Here is a 15,255-nt window from a genome sequence, read left to right as displayed (position 1 = left end):
CTAAGTCAAGAATTTTGTCTGTGCCATCTTCTCTTCACTTTCTGTGCACCCCGGCAGGTGATCTCACTTAGCCCCAAGCTTTAAATACCGTCTACAATAGATATTGAACATTTCTAAATATATATCTCCAGTCCTGACCCTTCCCCTGAGTTGGAACCTGCACATCCAACAGTCTACTTAACACCTCCACTTGGATGTCTGATGCGTCCCAAGCACCTGCTCCTCCCGGGTCTTCCTCATCCCAACAAATGGCACCATCATCTCCAGATGCTAATGGTACCATCATCTCCAGATGCTAATGGTACCATCATCTGCAGACGCTCAGGCCAGAACCCTGAGAGCCATCCTTGGCTCCTCCCTTTCCCTGATCCCATCTGCCTGATCCCGCAGCCAAACCCTCCAGCCCGACCTTCAGAACGCCGCCTCCTGTCTCAGCACTTCCACAACCTGGGCACAAGCTGCCATTACCTCTCACGTGGAGCAAAAAGCCTCATAAGTGATATTCCTCTCATGCCTGTACAGCCTACTCTCCACACCGTGGCCCTAGAGAAAACTTGTAAATGTCAATGAGATTGTGCCTTACCCTCCAAATGGATTCCCTTTACAATCAGAAGAAAATCCGAACTTCTCACAATGGGACTCATCCTAGTATCTGGGATTCCCACCCAAGCCTGCCAATTAGAATCACTTATGGGTGAATTTTAAAAAGATAAAACCATGCCCAAACCTGACACCAGACCAACGAAGGCAGAATTTCTGAGGCTGTGGTTTGAAGGACCTCAGGCGACTCTGAGGGGCAGCCACGTGGGAGCAGCACAGTGTTCTGAGCTGCAGCCCCGCTGGCCCCCCGCACCCCATCTCCCACCCCGCTCCCCACGCTCCATCCTCACCGCCTCCCTGTGATCCCTCACTTTGATGAACTTGACGTTACTCTGCCAAGACCTTTGCAGGGCTGGCTTCTGTTCATCTTGAAGATTCCATTAAAATGTCACCTTTCCGGGGGGGGGGCCTCTCTTATCCCCTTGAATTAGAACACTGTTCTTCCTCCATGTGCACTCTCTGTCCCAGGGGTTCTCAAATTTGAGTGTATCTCAGAAGAAGGGCCAATTAAAACAGATGATCAGGCCCACCCCCAGAGGCCCTGACTCCGTAGGTCTGGGGTGGGGCCTGAGGGGTCTGCATTTCTGATGAGCTCCCACATGATGCTGACGGTATCAGTCTGGGGACCACACTTGGAGAACCACTGCTCCATCCCATTACCCAGCTCTATCTTTTTCATGACACATCACTATTCTTAATTTTTTGTTCGATTATTCAGATGTTTATTATCTGCCTGCCCCCACCCCCGATAAAATGTGAGCTCCATGAGTACAGTGGCCTTTCTTGTTCAACCAGGTATTCCCAGCTTTGGAACAGTGCCTGGCATGTGGTGACAAGGCAGGGATACTTCCTTAAAGTATTTCATGGGAAGCATTAAAAACACAGTAGGGGGGGCTTCCCTGGTGGCGCAGTGGTTAAGAACCCGCCTGCCAATGCAGGGGACATGGGTTCGAGCCCTGGTCTGGGAAGATCCCACATGCCGCGGAGCAACTAAGCCCATGCACCACAACTACTGAGCCTGTGCTCTGCAACAAGAGAAGCCACTGCAATGAGAAAACCAGGCACCACAATGAAGAGTAGCCCCTGCTCGCCACTAGAGAAAGCCCGCGCGCAGCAACAAAGACCCAACGCAACCAAAAATAAACTAATTCATTCATTAAAAAAAAAAACAAAAAAACCACAGTAGGCATTTAGTACCCTAAAGATTGTCTTTAGAAGTTACCTGGGGCTGCTGGGTGGCTGGTCGAGAGCCTGATTCTTCACGGAAAGCTGGGGTTTCCCGTGGGCTTTCTGAGAACCGAAGATCTTTCAAAGTTTTAGGGTCAGTTCTTTCACCCACGTCTACGATTATATCAAAAACATCATTCTGTGAATATCTATAATTATATATGCATTCATGCAACTGTGTCTTCATAGTTAGGAACCTTTTAATAAGGGACCACTGTTGTCACATTTTTTCTCTAAAGTAGAATTATACAAAGAAGCTCTCACTCAGTTAAATTAATAGCAATAAAGAAAAGAATTAGCCCAGACTGAGAAAAGTAAAACCTGCCCTGCGACATTCCGCAACATTCCACACCAGGCCGGGAAAATGGATAAATCCAGTTGCAAGGTTAGCAGGAAACATCATGTGTCCCAAGGACACACTGCAGCTGTAACATGTCGTAACAGCCCCCACTTTGAGCGACTACTGTTTCTTACTTGCCAAGAAACCTTGTTCCCTAAAATCAGATTATCAGAAATTTTGCTATTTGAAATCTTATCAGTAAGAATGAAACATCCAACTCTTGCCTGGAGGACCCAAGTCACTTTGACATAGAGAGGCAGCTTCAATTTCCACCCTGGTGCAGAGCTTCAGAGAGAGGTTTCTGAACACATTCCACATTTATCTTTGTTGGTTCCAAGGTAACAGAACCCCGGTTCCCTTCTTGGGTCCATACCTCATACCTCATGAGGTATACCTTGGGACCATTTCACACCGAGCCCTGCTTCGCTTGAGCCTATCAAAACTCTTCTTTCATTTAAATTTCATCCTAACTCCACCCTTCCCCCTATAACTGTTATCTGTGCTTTGGTTGATGAGATCCCATGGTTCCTCTGGTGTGTGGTCTCCCACGTTGCAATGAATCGATAAATCTGACTCTGCTGGACAGCTGCACTATCCCTCATGGTCTTAAGCTGTTGGCTAGGACAGCATTAAAAGTCAAATTACAGCTTACCTTACTGTTCCAGTGTTTCTTATCCAACCCTTCTGCAGACAAGAACACAAGCACTGAACCTGTTTGGTGGTTTAGAATATTAAAGCTTATCTTCGTCCTGTCACGTCATACCTGGAAACTTTCCAAGGTTAACATTCCAACCCAGTTTATTTTCAACATTCTTATATTTCTTCCTCCCTTTTGATTCAACAAATCCATTTTTCAGTTCCTAGGAGGGAAGAGATTGCACATCAATCCCTTGATTCTGCCCATTTAGATATGAAAATTAAAAGTTCCATGGTAGAGACAGTGACATAGCCTGCACTTCTCACTGGAAAGGTTTACAGTCGTTTTCACAAAGTGACCTCTGTCTCACCTTTCCCTGGAAACACACAGCTTTGAACCTGGGCTGCTTGGTGGGCAGCTTGTCTGCTTGGGAAGCCCCACCAGTTTGAGTGGCCAAGACCGGAAGCAGGTGGCAGCATATACAGGCAGGATGTCACCATCATGGGAGTCAGAGTAGTAACAGAGGGACCACCATACCCAGGGGGCAAAGACAGGTTGGGGTCAGGCCAAGACAGTACTTCTGTCCACTACCTGCCCACACACGGCCCTGAAACATAAACACGCTTCTCTCTGGACTTCCTTCTCCTTGGGCTCAGTCCCTCATGCTTGGTTGAAGCCTGAGCACCTGCTGCTACACGTGGGTTCAGCCCCTGCCCAGTGTAGACCCCTGACCACACGTGGGCCCCACAAGACATCTGTACCACTGCTCTGCTCCCACAGCCTCCTCTCTGGCCTCTGGTCAATCAGTAGACTGAAGGGATTCCCAAAAAGCTTCCCGTCACCCCCAGCGAGACCTCCACGACTGAGACTTTTTGGTTGGTTGCCTTGCCGTGGGCTGGCGCATTCTCTGACCCTGGGATCTATCTCACTGATGCCCAGAACCCAAACATCCTTTCAAGACAGGTCTAGTTCATTCTCCAAAGAGATGAGGCTTTGCAGCTATTTGGCAATGAAGGTTTCACCATAATTGAAGGCCATGCCCACTGAGGGCTTCTACTAGTCTGATGCATCTAGTCAACAAATATACACCCTCTGCCCTCTCCTACCTGCCCCCGTGCAAGATGCTGAGTATGGCAGACATGCTCTCTGACACCTGGGAGCCTATAGTGCATGGGGGAGACAGACAGGGAGAAAAGTATTCACAGCATCAAAGCATTTTATAAAAGCAGAAGACCTGGTGCTAGGGGAGCAGAGACGGAGCACCGACGCCCAGTTTAGTTTGGCTGGAATATAGACAGGGGAGTCACAAGGCAAAGAATGACTGAGGACAGAAACTGCTTCTCAGGATGCCAGGCTAAAGGGTCCTGCTTCCTTCGACAGGTAAGGACACAGGAGACAAGGATGCTTGCTAGGAGTCTCCAGTGGGCAGGGTGGAGGAGGGACTGGCCAAAGGGTGGGAAATCAGCAAAGATACTTTGCAATGGTTGATACTGACCCCAACTATAAGGACCTGAAAATGGGCAGAATGACTGTGGTGGTAAAGGAAGGGGAAGCTGCGACCACTGAGAATGGGAGCTGAGAATGCGGTGAGGATCCGGATGCCTTAGAGCGTCACTACGTACCTGCTCTGGAGGGTCTTTGAGAACATTTTCCACGTCGTCTTCTGAAGGGACTGTATCTGGCAGTACACAGTCCACCTGAAACACCTTTGTTACCATGGCACTCTGTCTGCAGTCTCTGAACATTATTCGGAACAGAAAAGGTCTGCGTTTTACACAAAGATTCAAAGACAAGGTGCCTAGAAATTAAGATGACTCTATAAAGCCCCTTAGTCTAGAGACTAAATTTATTGTATTTTAAATTTGGAGAAACGATAATACAGCTTCTATAATCTTTCCCTACCTTATTCTTATTCGGGTTATCTCTTGCTATGTAACAAACTGCCCCAAAACATAATGTCTTAAAACACAAAGCTGTGGGTTCGCCATCTGTGCTACCGGTTGCCATCTCTCGTGTGGCTGCAGTCAGGTGTCAGCCGGAGCCGATTCAAAGACCAACTCAGCCTGAGGTCCAAAATGATCTCTCCCCTCGTGTTCCAAGTCTGGCCTGGGCTGGCCATTCAGCTCTCTCCTTCCCTCTCTGTCCATCTCCCTCTGCAGGTGGTGAACTTGGGCTTCCTCACAGTATGGAAGTGTCAGGGAGGTCAGACTCCCTACACAGTGGCTGGCTTCCCCCAGCATTTATGTTCCGAGAGACCAGAGCAGACACTGCAACACTTCTTGTGGTCTGGCCTTAGCGTCATGTCTGGTACGTTATCTTGGTCAAAAGTAAGTCACATGGCCAGCCCAGGTCCAAGCGGAGGGGCTGCCCTGGGAGGCGTGGTTCATGGGGGGCCATTCTGGGGGACCATCTATCGCACTCACCATAAAGATGTCATACGTTAAGTCTCAACCTATTCTAAAACAAAGAATGGGGTTACCTATGTATCATTCATTCCATATGAGTCATGGGGATTTTCCGTACCCCAGTTATGGGTAGGACTATATATGCTGCCCTGGGAGATTTTAACTGTTATTCCTCAAATACCAGCAAGTTCTCAATTTATTCATAATATTTCACAATGAATCTTGCTCCTCTCGGACGCAGCAGGAGTCCACTGAGAAAGCAATGCAGAGGGCCCAGAACTGAACTCTGGCTGTGATTTCAACTCAGAACCAGAAGCTCATCTATACTTTTTGGTTTTTAAAACAGTTTTATTGAGGTATAATGTACATCACATAAAATTCACCTGTTCTAAGTATATAATTTGATGATATTTCCTAAATTTACACAATCGTGCAGCCCCCACCGCAGTCCAGTTTTAGAACGCTCCATCACCGAAAAGTTCCCTTGCGCCTGTTTGTCGTCCTTCCTTGCTTCCACCTCCTACTCCAGGCAACCACTGATCTGCTTCCCGTCTCCATAGTTTTGCCTTTTCTAGAAATTCAAAATAAATGTCATCATACAAATATAGTCTTACATATCTGGCTGCTTTCATTCATCCTTTTTGTTTTTTTTTGAGGTTCACCCATGGCGTTGCATGTATCAACAGTTCACTTATCTTTATTCTTGAGTAGTGTTCCATTTTATGGATGTACCATAGTTTGTTTATCCATTGCCAAGTGGACGGTCACTTGGATTTTTTCCAACGTTTGGATTGTTATAAATAATGCTGCTATGAGCGTTCACATATAAGTCTTTGTAGTATAAGCCCTGGAGGTTGGATTTTCTCTTGTTTGTAACAAACAAGTGCCTGACTTAAGCTTCGCTTGCTGAGGCATCCACTTCAAAGGCGGCGATCTTGAGTAGACACGCTGCCGACCACAGGACTGGATAAAGATCCAGGCCACCTCCCCCCACGGAGGCTCCTTTATCTTAGAGATCTTGGTTGGTTTCAATGACTGACCAATTGGGTTGCTTGTTTTTTCTCTTCCTGCTTTAAATTCTCACTCTTACGTTTAAAATTCACTAATAAAGAGTGAGCCCGGGGAACCCTAGCCCCCTCCCTCAACCCCAATAAAAGCAGAACCTCTGGCCTGTGATTTCTCCCTTCCTCACTCCCTCCCTCCATCCCTGTCTCTCCCTCTGTCTCTCTCTCTCTCTCTACCTGTGACCTCGCTGTGAGCCACATAATTTCCAGGACAGAGGACAGGGATTCCAGGACAATATTAAGTTATTCCAGGACAATATTAAGTTATTCCAGGACAATAACTTACATTATTGTAAGTAATAAACCTCATCTCTTTCAAATCTTCCTGATGATTATTGCTAAGGGCCTCTTGCAATCATAATAAGAACAAGGCCCGGTCTAGCCACATGTGTGGATAGATACACAGGAGCAGAATTGCTGAGTCATATGGTCAGTGGGTTTAACTTTTTGGTTGTTCCATCTTACATTCCCACCGGCATCATCTGAGAGTTCCGGTTTCTCCACACACTCACCAACACTTGATATTGTCGGCCTTTTTTGATCACCTGTACTCTTGAATATGTTCTCTGTAGGTATTTGCTTGAGATGTGTCCCTAGTGTATTAGGATGCAGGCTTGGCTGTTGTAACACAGAACTGAAACAACAGTGGCTTAACCAAGAGGGCAGCAACGGGCTGTAATCCACCCAGAGCTGTGCAGAGGAGCCACGGTGTCAGGGTCTGGGGTCAAGTTTCCACCGTGTTGCTCCACCACATCTAGGACATTGCATGTGTCTTCTGACCCAACGTGGCTGCCCACCACAGCCACATTCCAGCCAGCAGGAACCACAGCCCACCTCTTCCTTTAGGGTACAATCCAGAAGTTGCCATATCACGTCCACATGCATCTACTGGCCACACCTGGTGACATGGCTCCAGCTAGCTTCAAGGAGGACTGGGAAATATCTTTCTTCTAGGAAACACATGTCTGGCTAAAAATCACGGGCTCTATGATTCTTGAAGAAGAGAAACACAGACATTGGGAAGAGCCAGCAGCCCCTGCCGCATCATGGTGACCACACTCTGGTGTATTTGTTTGATATGTTTAACTCTCTCTCCCACTAATTTGCACTGAAAGCTCACAGCTGGAACACAGGTGGTTCTGTTTGATTGGCCCAGGAACTTAATACTGTTTACATCGCCAGCTGTCTTCTCTCTTTGGTGTTTCTTTGTCTGCTTTGCTCATTGATTTTCATATTGGCCTTTGATTTATTTTATCTGTTTCATTAACATTTCTTTTGCAATTTCTCAGATTTCTTACATGTCGGTTTTTAATATTTCTTAAAATTCTTGAAGCTTCAAGTAAATATGTGTCCCAAAATGCTTTAAATTCTTTAAGTAAACATTCAGAAATGAATATACATCAGTTCCAAAATAGTTGAGAAATGTTTAACCCTAAGCAATGCAGAGGTTGTAAGCCACATTTTTAGAAGGAGAAAAAAAATTCTCAGAAATACACAACTGATCTAAACGGCCACTACCTATCAGTGAGTGACAATATTTAAGAAATAACATGATCAGTGGGTACTTGCATGTTCACTGGTTGGAGTGACTTATGGGTGGCTAAACTTTGGGGAAGCATGTTTTGTTTTGTATTTAATAACAAAACCAAATTTACAGATGCGGATATGTGGATGCAGATAGAGACAGTCTTTTAGATGAAATGCCTGCTTAACTCATTCACCTCAACATCCATCTCATCTGAATGCTCATCTTTGGCCCACAGTCTGTCATCCGAGATACAGCTGTCCTCCTAGTTAGACACTTCCTGGACCTCACAAACGTTTCCATCCAGGGACCATTCAAATCCTGGCGAATGCCCAGGCTTCCTGAATGTGCACATACCAGCCCCATTACTCTGAGCAGAAGCCTGGTTCCCACCCACTTGCTCTACCCCTTTTAAGGTCTAGGTTGTCTCCCCACCCTAGCTAGCCCTTTCCTTGGGGACCCAGCCAGGGCTCCTACCCATAGACCTTGTCACCCAGAAACCAGCTCAGACTGCCTCCTAGGTGGAAGGATTTTCTGATGGTAATCCAAAAAAGGCTTAGGTTTGGGATTGGAGCTAGGAATTCTACTCAGAGCCCAAATCTCATTTGAACACACATACATTTTTGCTAGGATTGGAATCAGATGCCATAAATATGTATCTTTAGAAATACCAATATAAGGTTAAAAAAAAAAGTACTCATAGCTCTATCCCTGTAAAGATTATTATCCTCTCCATAAAGGCACCATAATTACTTGAATGATTGCAAGGGAGTGAAAAAAACTGGATCTGGAAGAATTCTGCAACTTGTCCAGGCCAGGTTTTCTCAACCTATTGGAAATTATTGATATTTGGGGCTGGGTAATCGCTGCTGTGGGGCTGTCCTGTGCACTGTAAAATGCTCAGCGGCATCTTTGGCCTCCACCCACCAGATGCCACTAACACACTCCCGTTTCCAGCGTGACGACCAAAATGTTTCCCCACGTTGCTAAATGACCCCTTGGAGCAAAATTATGCCCAACTGAGAACCTCTGGTTTAGGAACATGAAGGGGTTGAATGGAAACCGTTTATTCACCCAGGCATGAACTTTTCAAATAGGAGGCTGACTTTTGAGGTGGGTCACATGACAGCAATCTGTTAGCCCTTCGTTAAGAATTTGAAAGACAATCACTACAGCTGCCACCTGCCTGATCCCAAGTGTATCACCTCTGCCCTTCACAGTGGCTTCCAAGGGCGTCCTGTTAACCTCATGTGACAAAGGAAGAAACTGAGATGCCAAAGGCCACGTAACTTAAGCCAAGGTCACACGAAGAGGAGGCAATAGAACTGGGATTAAAATCCAGATCTGCAGGTCAACAAACTCCATCCTCTTTCCCACACTCCGAGCAGCGTCTTCTTGCCTTTGTCGCTGCCTCTGGAGATGGCAGCTGGATCTGTCATCCATGCAAACGCAAGGTTTTAGGTCCAGGGGCGGTAGATGGATGCCTGTGGGATGCCCTGGTAACCTGCGGATACGTTTACTTTATTAATCATTGCTGCCAAACGGGGAAGTCCCTCTTGGTTCTGCTGAAGAAAAATGGTTGTTCTCAGGGGACTCTGACTCCCCCGGTTACCTACCTTCAGTTGAAGCAGCTTTTACCTCAGCCAGGCTTGATTTTTCTTGGCCACCATATAAGGTCATTGACAGAAAGAGGAGAACCATGCAAGTTCATTGCCAAAACACTACAAAATGATGATATCAGAGACAGGAAGCTCTTGACCACAAAGGAGGATTTTAAAGAATCAAGGCAGATGTCAGAAAGTTTGCAGACCCTGGATTAGACCATCAATACACAGACCATCAAACCTGAAACCCTCTCCCTTTGCTGAGATGTTCCCGAGTCCCTGGCCCCTCCTGCCCACCTGTGTTCCTTACCAGACCATTCTCTGATGTGAAAGTCATAGACGTATATATGGGGACATGAAAGCACATGTATGGCAAAGCTCTTATTCATTTCCTTTCAAGAACTATTTTATCGCAAATGGATAGAAGCACTAATTTTCTGCCTTGAAAACTCAAAAATTTTTTGCATAGATACTTTCCCTAAGCTGAGCGCATCTGAAATACTAACAGTTTTTCAGAGCAGACACTTAGTGGGCACAGAGCAAGATGGTGAGAGGCATTAACCATGCCCTTATTTTTCAGACTCTTTTGGAAGCTTTATTAACTCCTTTGAACTACATAGTCATTAACTACTACTTCACTTTATGACCACCTGCAGCTTATAAAGGGGCCTGCCTTGGGGCTTCCCAGGTGGCGCAGTGGTTGAGAGTCTGCCTGCCGATGCGGGGGACACGTGTTCGTGCCCCGGTCCCGGAAGATCCCACATGCCGTGGAGCAGCTAGGCCCATGAGCCATGGCCACTGAGCCTGCGCGTCCGGAGCGTGTGCTCCGCAATGGGTGAGGCCACAACAGTGAGAGGCCCGCGTACCGCAAAAAAAAAAAAAGGGGGCTGCTTTGCAGCATTGGGCACCAGAGTAATTAGCTTATTCATTTTTAACAATTGAGATGATTTGTTTCAATAGAAATGGTTTGGCAAGTGGGAAAAGACACAGATTCCAATCTTTAGTAAAGAATAATAATGTGTAAGGAGGTTGTTTTGTTTGGTTTTATTTTTATTTTATTATTTAAAAAAATTTTTTTAATGCCTAAGCAATCATCTTTGGTGTAGAACTTGTAGCTCTTGTCAAAAAGCCACGCAGTAGTTCAGCCAGCAGGGGGAGCCTGGAGTCTCGTTTAAATTAACTGGGCCAGCCAGGTATTGGTTTGGGGCTTAAAAGTCTTCCAAAAATGTGGCCAAACCTGTCTTGCTGCACAAAATAATTCTTCTATCACAGACACACAAATCTGCAAAGCATTTGAGGGTTTTCTTCTCTACAGCCCACAGTGAAGTTTACCAAATTAAGTGGTGTTTCTATATTTGAAAATGAAAAAAAAAATCATTGACTAGGAAAGAAAGGACAAAGAAAAGAGTGAAGTAGCTAATGTTTAACAAACTGAAATGACAGTAGCTTTGAAGGCCAATAAAGTGAATACAAAATCAGAGAGAGAACCACAGTGGTCATAGGCACGTCCTGGGAAATAAAAGAACCATTCACTAAAAACAGAATTCTCCTCAGAGCCAGGCGAATCTCTTTGGAGGTCCCAAACCCTGAAAAGGCTCTTCCTTCCCAAAATCCCAATGTGGATTTCAAACTAAAAACAGTATTAATATACATAGCCTTCACTGAGCTGTACCCTTACGATTTGTGTACTTTACAGTATAACTCAACAGAGGACAAACAAAACAAAAAAGTTACAGATATGTGCTGAAATTAAGATAACTTTTTCTTTAGTGTACTTCTAATCCAGAACTGATTCTCATTGAAATTAATAAAATTAAAACATAATAAATACAAACTATCTTAATCATTATGCTCTTAACTTACTTAGACACTGCGATAGCTTTAACTTGTATTTTTCCATCAGGCAGAGTAATAGGCTTCATATACTTCAACGTAGTGTTTTCACCATAACCAATTTTCTTTAGGAATTCAGGTTTGCTGCCATCCAGGGTATAATATATGTTGACATCTGGGGTGTCTGAAAAACCCAAAAGAGGATATCTGGAATTAACATTAAAGTAGCAAGTCCCTGAATAACACCTATGGGTCAGTTATTTAATGAGTTTTTTTTAATGTACTGTAGAAATGAATAACAATAACTAACAATAATTGAGTTCTTTGTGCCACACACTGTGCTTTACATGAATTAGCTAATTTTATCAGTACAACCTTATGATAGGTCCTATTTTATACCCACATTACAGATGAGGAAACTGAGTCCCAGAGACCTTAAGAAACTTGTTAAATAACAGCAGAGTTGTGGTTTGACTTATGGGAGGTTGGATCCATAGGCCATGCTCTTGAACCACTATGGTATTTTGCCTCCCCAATAGAGCAATGATACAAATCAAGCAGGGGTGAATTTTAAAACTGCAATGCCTACTTAGAAAGCAGAAGCTAATTTTTCATTCTTGGAGCATTGCTTAAGAAATGCTTTTGTTATATTTTATTTGGACTAGGTAAATGATTCCTACATTTCTTAGAACATTTGTAAAGGTAAAAAATACATATGATCCAAGATTCAAAAGGTCAGAAAAGGATATACAATGAAAACTCTCCCTCCCACCCCTGACATAAGTTGCCCAAAGGCAACCAATAATATCAGCTATCCTTCCAAAAATAGTTTACATCCATACAAGCATATATGTACATAGTTTTCCCCCCTCCCTTTTTTTTTTTTTTTGCTGTACGCGGGCCTCTCACTGCTGTGGCCTCTCCTGCCGTGGAGCACAGGCTCCGGACGCGCAGGCCCAGCGGCCATGGCTCACGGGCCCAGCCGCTCCGCGGCATGTGGGATCCTTCCGGACCGGGGCACGAACCCATGTCCCCTGCATCGGCAGGCGGACTCTCAACCACTGCACCACCAGAGAAGCGCTCCCCCCACTCCTTATATACAAATGGTGGCTTGTCATACTCTGTTCTACACATTTCTCTTTTCATTTAACAATCTGTCTTGGATATTGCCCTATATTGGTACATAAAAGCATCCCCATTCTTCATTACGGCTGTACTGTATTCTGTCTTTCTATGGATGTATCATTGGCAAACAGCCAATCCCTACAGATGAACATCTAAACTGTCTTCTTTCCTTTTCTTTCTTTCTTTTTCTTTTTCTTTTGCTATTACAAGCATTGTAATGAATAACCCTATAAAGAGTTCTTTTTATAAGTACATCTGTAAAATGTGTAGAACTCGTACTGTTGAGTCAAAAGCTACGGGCACTTGTAATTTTGGTTAACGGTGCCAAACTTCCCTCCACAGACAGTGAAACAATTCACATTGCTATCAGCAAGGCACGGAAGTGCGTGTTTACCCACAATCTCAGCCATATTGTGTGTGACCATTTTTTCTTTTATTTTTGCCAATATTTCTTTTATATTTTCCTAGGTTAAAAAAAAGTATCTCATAGTTTTAACTCACATTTCTTACATTTTGAGTAAGATTCACTCATTCATTCAACAAATATTTACCAAGTACCTATTACATGCCAGACACTGTTCCAGACACTGGGGATACACCAACGACCAAAGTCCCCGCTGTCATAGAGCTTCCGTTTTGGGAAAAACACACAAGCAGTAAACAAACAAAAAATTACATATAATCTGTTAAGTGGTGATTAAATGCAAGGGAGTAAAAAAAAGCAGGGGAAAAGGTCTGCTCAGCAAGCTGGTGAAGGGGTGAGTAGAAGCATATTCTCGTATGTTTAAAAGATATTTGTATTTCCTTTCCTATAAAGTGTTCTTTCACATCCTTTGTCCATTTTACTATTGGGTTATTATTATTTTTGTCATTGAATTGTAGAATCTTTTATTTATTAGACATTTTCAATATTAGAGAATTTGGATATCCTGTCATCATTTGTCAATAATCACCCAACTTCTCCTGAGGGTTATGGGCACATATACTAAGACTTGTATTTTGGTTTGAGAATTTTTGAAAATAATATTGGCTTTTAAGATAAAGGGAGATACAGTATAACGTAATATATTCTTAGTTGGAACTCTTAGTCTAGGAAGCCCAGGTGTCACACCATCGATACAGATAAATAGTTGTATGCACATTAGTTATTAAAATACATAACTGGAGTCTCAGAGTCTGTTTTTTTAAATCGAAGTATAATTTATTTACGATGTTGTATTAGTTTCACATATACAGCAAAGTGATTCAGTTATACATATGTATACTGTTTGTTTCTTTTTCAGATTCATTTCCATTATAGACTATTACAAGATATTGAGTATAGTTCCCTGTGCTATACAGAAGTTCCTTCTTGTTTATGTATTTTATATATAGTAGTATGTATATGTTAATCCCAAACTCCTAATTTATCTCCCCCGCTCCTGCTATCCCCTTTGGTAACCATAAGTTTGTTTTCTATGTCTGTGTGTCTATTTCTGTTTTGTAAATAAGTTCATCTGTATCACTTTTTTTAGATTCCACATATAAGTGATATCATATGATATTTGTCTTTCTCTGTCTGACTTACTTCATGTAATATGATAATCTCTAGGTCCATCCATGTGGCTGCAAGTCAGAGTCTGTTTTAAACAAGTATTTGTTCATATGTTCTATCTATAAAACTTTTCCTTCTCCTTATGTTAATTATATATGTATATGTGTATGTGTGTGTGTGTGTGTGTATTCCTGGCATTAACAGGAAATGCATTCACTGCTTTATTTCTGCAGAAATAGCTAAGATTTCTTTTGGCATTACCATGTGACAGACCCTGTGCCCCTCACATCACATATCGATTCATTAAACCTCACAATGGCTGTAAACAGTAGATAATACTATCACTCTCTTACAGTGAGGAAGCTGAGACTTATAAAGGCACAACAATGTACTGAAGGTCACTAGAAGTTCTCAAAGCCAGGATTCACTCTCCAACCTGTCTGACTGGGAAGCCTGTGTTAGCAGGTCAAACTGAAATCCCAGAAAAATAATGAGAATCCTGGGAAAGTCTGGGGAAGCATCAGGAAATCCTCCCTCGGCTAAGGTGAGTCAAGGCATTGCTACAACTAGTACCCACACAAATGGAAGGTTGGCAAGAGTTTTAATCTATATAAATACCACTCTATAAACTACCATTGTTTCAAATTTTGCAAGTTTTACAAACTTCCCAAGATCCTGATTATAGAAAACATGTAAAGAGATAAATCAACAACCAGATGAATATAAAGAATATGGCAGCGTTATTTTAAATGATTTCAAGTATATTTGATTCTTACCTGATTTCATTTCCAAAAGCGTATTGTTATCAATTTCATGGTTGGCTTTTCCGGGCTGAGGCACCCGCAGGGGAATGATTTGAGGGACACACACTGAACCAGCCGTCATTTCCCCTCCTTACATTAAAAACAGTGGATGAAAATAAATTCCAATGGGCACCTATATTTGAACACAAACACTGAAGAGAAGCACCTCGTTCAAATACAGTGAGACCAGTAAAAACTAAAGAGAATACTGTTAATCCATTATCTACAAATATCATTTTTATTTTTTGGGAGACTCATCTCAGTTCTTTGGGTTTTTTTTTTTTTGTCTTTTTTAAATTGAAGTATAGTTGATTTACAATGTTGTGTTAATACAAATATCTTTTTTTTTTTTTTTTTGGCGGTATGCGGGCCTCTCACTGTTGTGGCTTCTCCCGTGGCGGAGCACAGGCTCCGGATGCACAGGCTCAGCGGCCATGGCTCATGGGCCCAGCCGCTCCGCGGCATGTGGGATCTTCCCGGACCGGGGCATGAACCCGTGTTCCCTGCATCGGCAGGCAGACTCTCAACCACTGCGCCACCAGGGAAGCCCACAAATAT

The 15,255-nt window shown here is 43.5% G+C and overlaps 1 protein-coding gene across 8 annotated transcripts in view; it reads right to left on the bottom strand.

Annotated features, from left to right (window-relative positions):
- Positions 1-15,255, bottom strand: part of DZANK1 (double zinc ribbon and ankyrin repeat domains 1) — a 75,023-nt gene that overhangs the window by 57,772 nt on the left and 1,996 nt on the right. For 4 of the 8 annotated variants that reach the window (XM_060031304.1, XM_060031312.1, XM_060031309.1 and 1 more), the window contains exons 2-6: positions 14,671-14,849; positions 11,266-11,419; positions 4,427-4,541; positions 2,931-3,027; positions 1,823-1,941 (exon numbers count right to left, since the gene is read on the bottom strand). In XM_060031304.1, coding sequence (XP_059887287.1) covers positions 1,823-1,941; positions 2,931-3,027; positions 4,427-4,541; positions 11,266-11,419; positions 14,671-14,779 — 594 coding nt within the window. In that variant the 5' untranslated portion in view covers positions 14,780-14,849. The remainder of the gene's footprint in view (positions 1-1,822; positions 1,942-2,930; positions 3,028-4,426; positions 4,542-11,265; positions 11,420-14,670; positions 14,850-15,255) is intronic. The other 4 variants (XM_060031310.1, XM_060031307.1, XM_060031306.1 and 1 more) reach the window with 2 other exon arrangements.

This window comes from Delphinus delphis, chromosome 15, assembly GCF_949987515.2.
Source record: "Delphinus delphis chromosome 15, mDelDel1.2, whole genome shotgun sequence".
In the NCBI taxonomy this organism is placed as follows: domain Eukaryota; kingdom Metazoa; phylum Chordata; class Mammalia; order Artiodactyla; family Delphinidae; genus Delphinus; species Delphinus delphis.
This window is presented reverse-complemented; position numbering and strand designations above follow the sequence as displayed.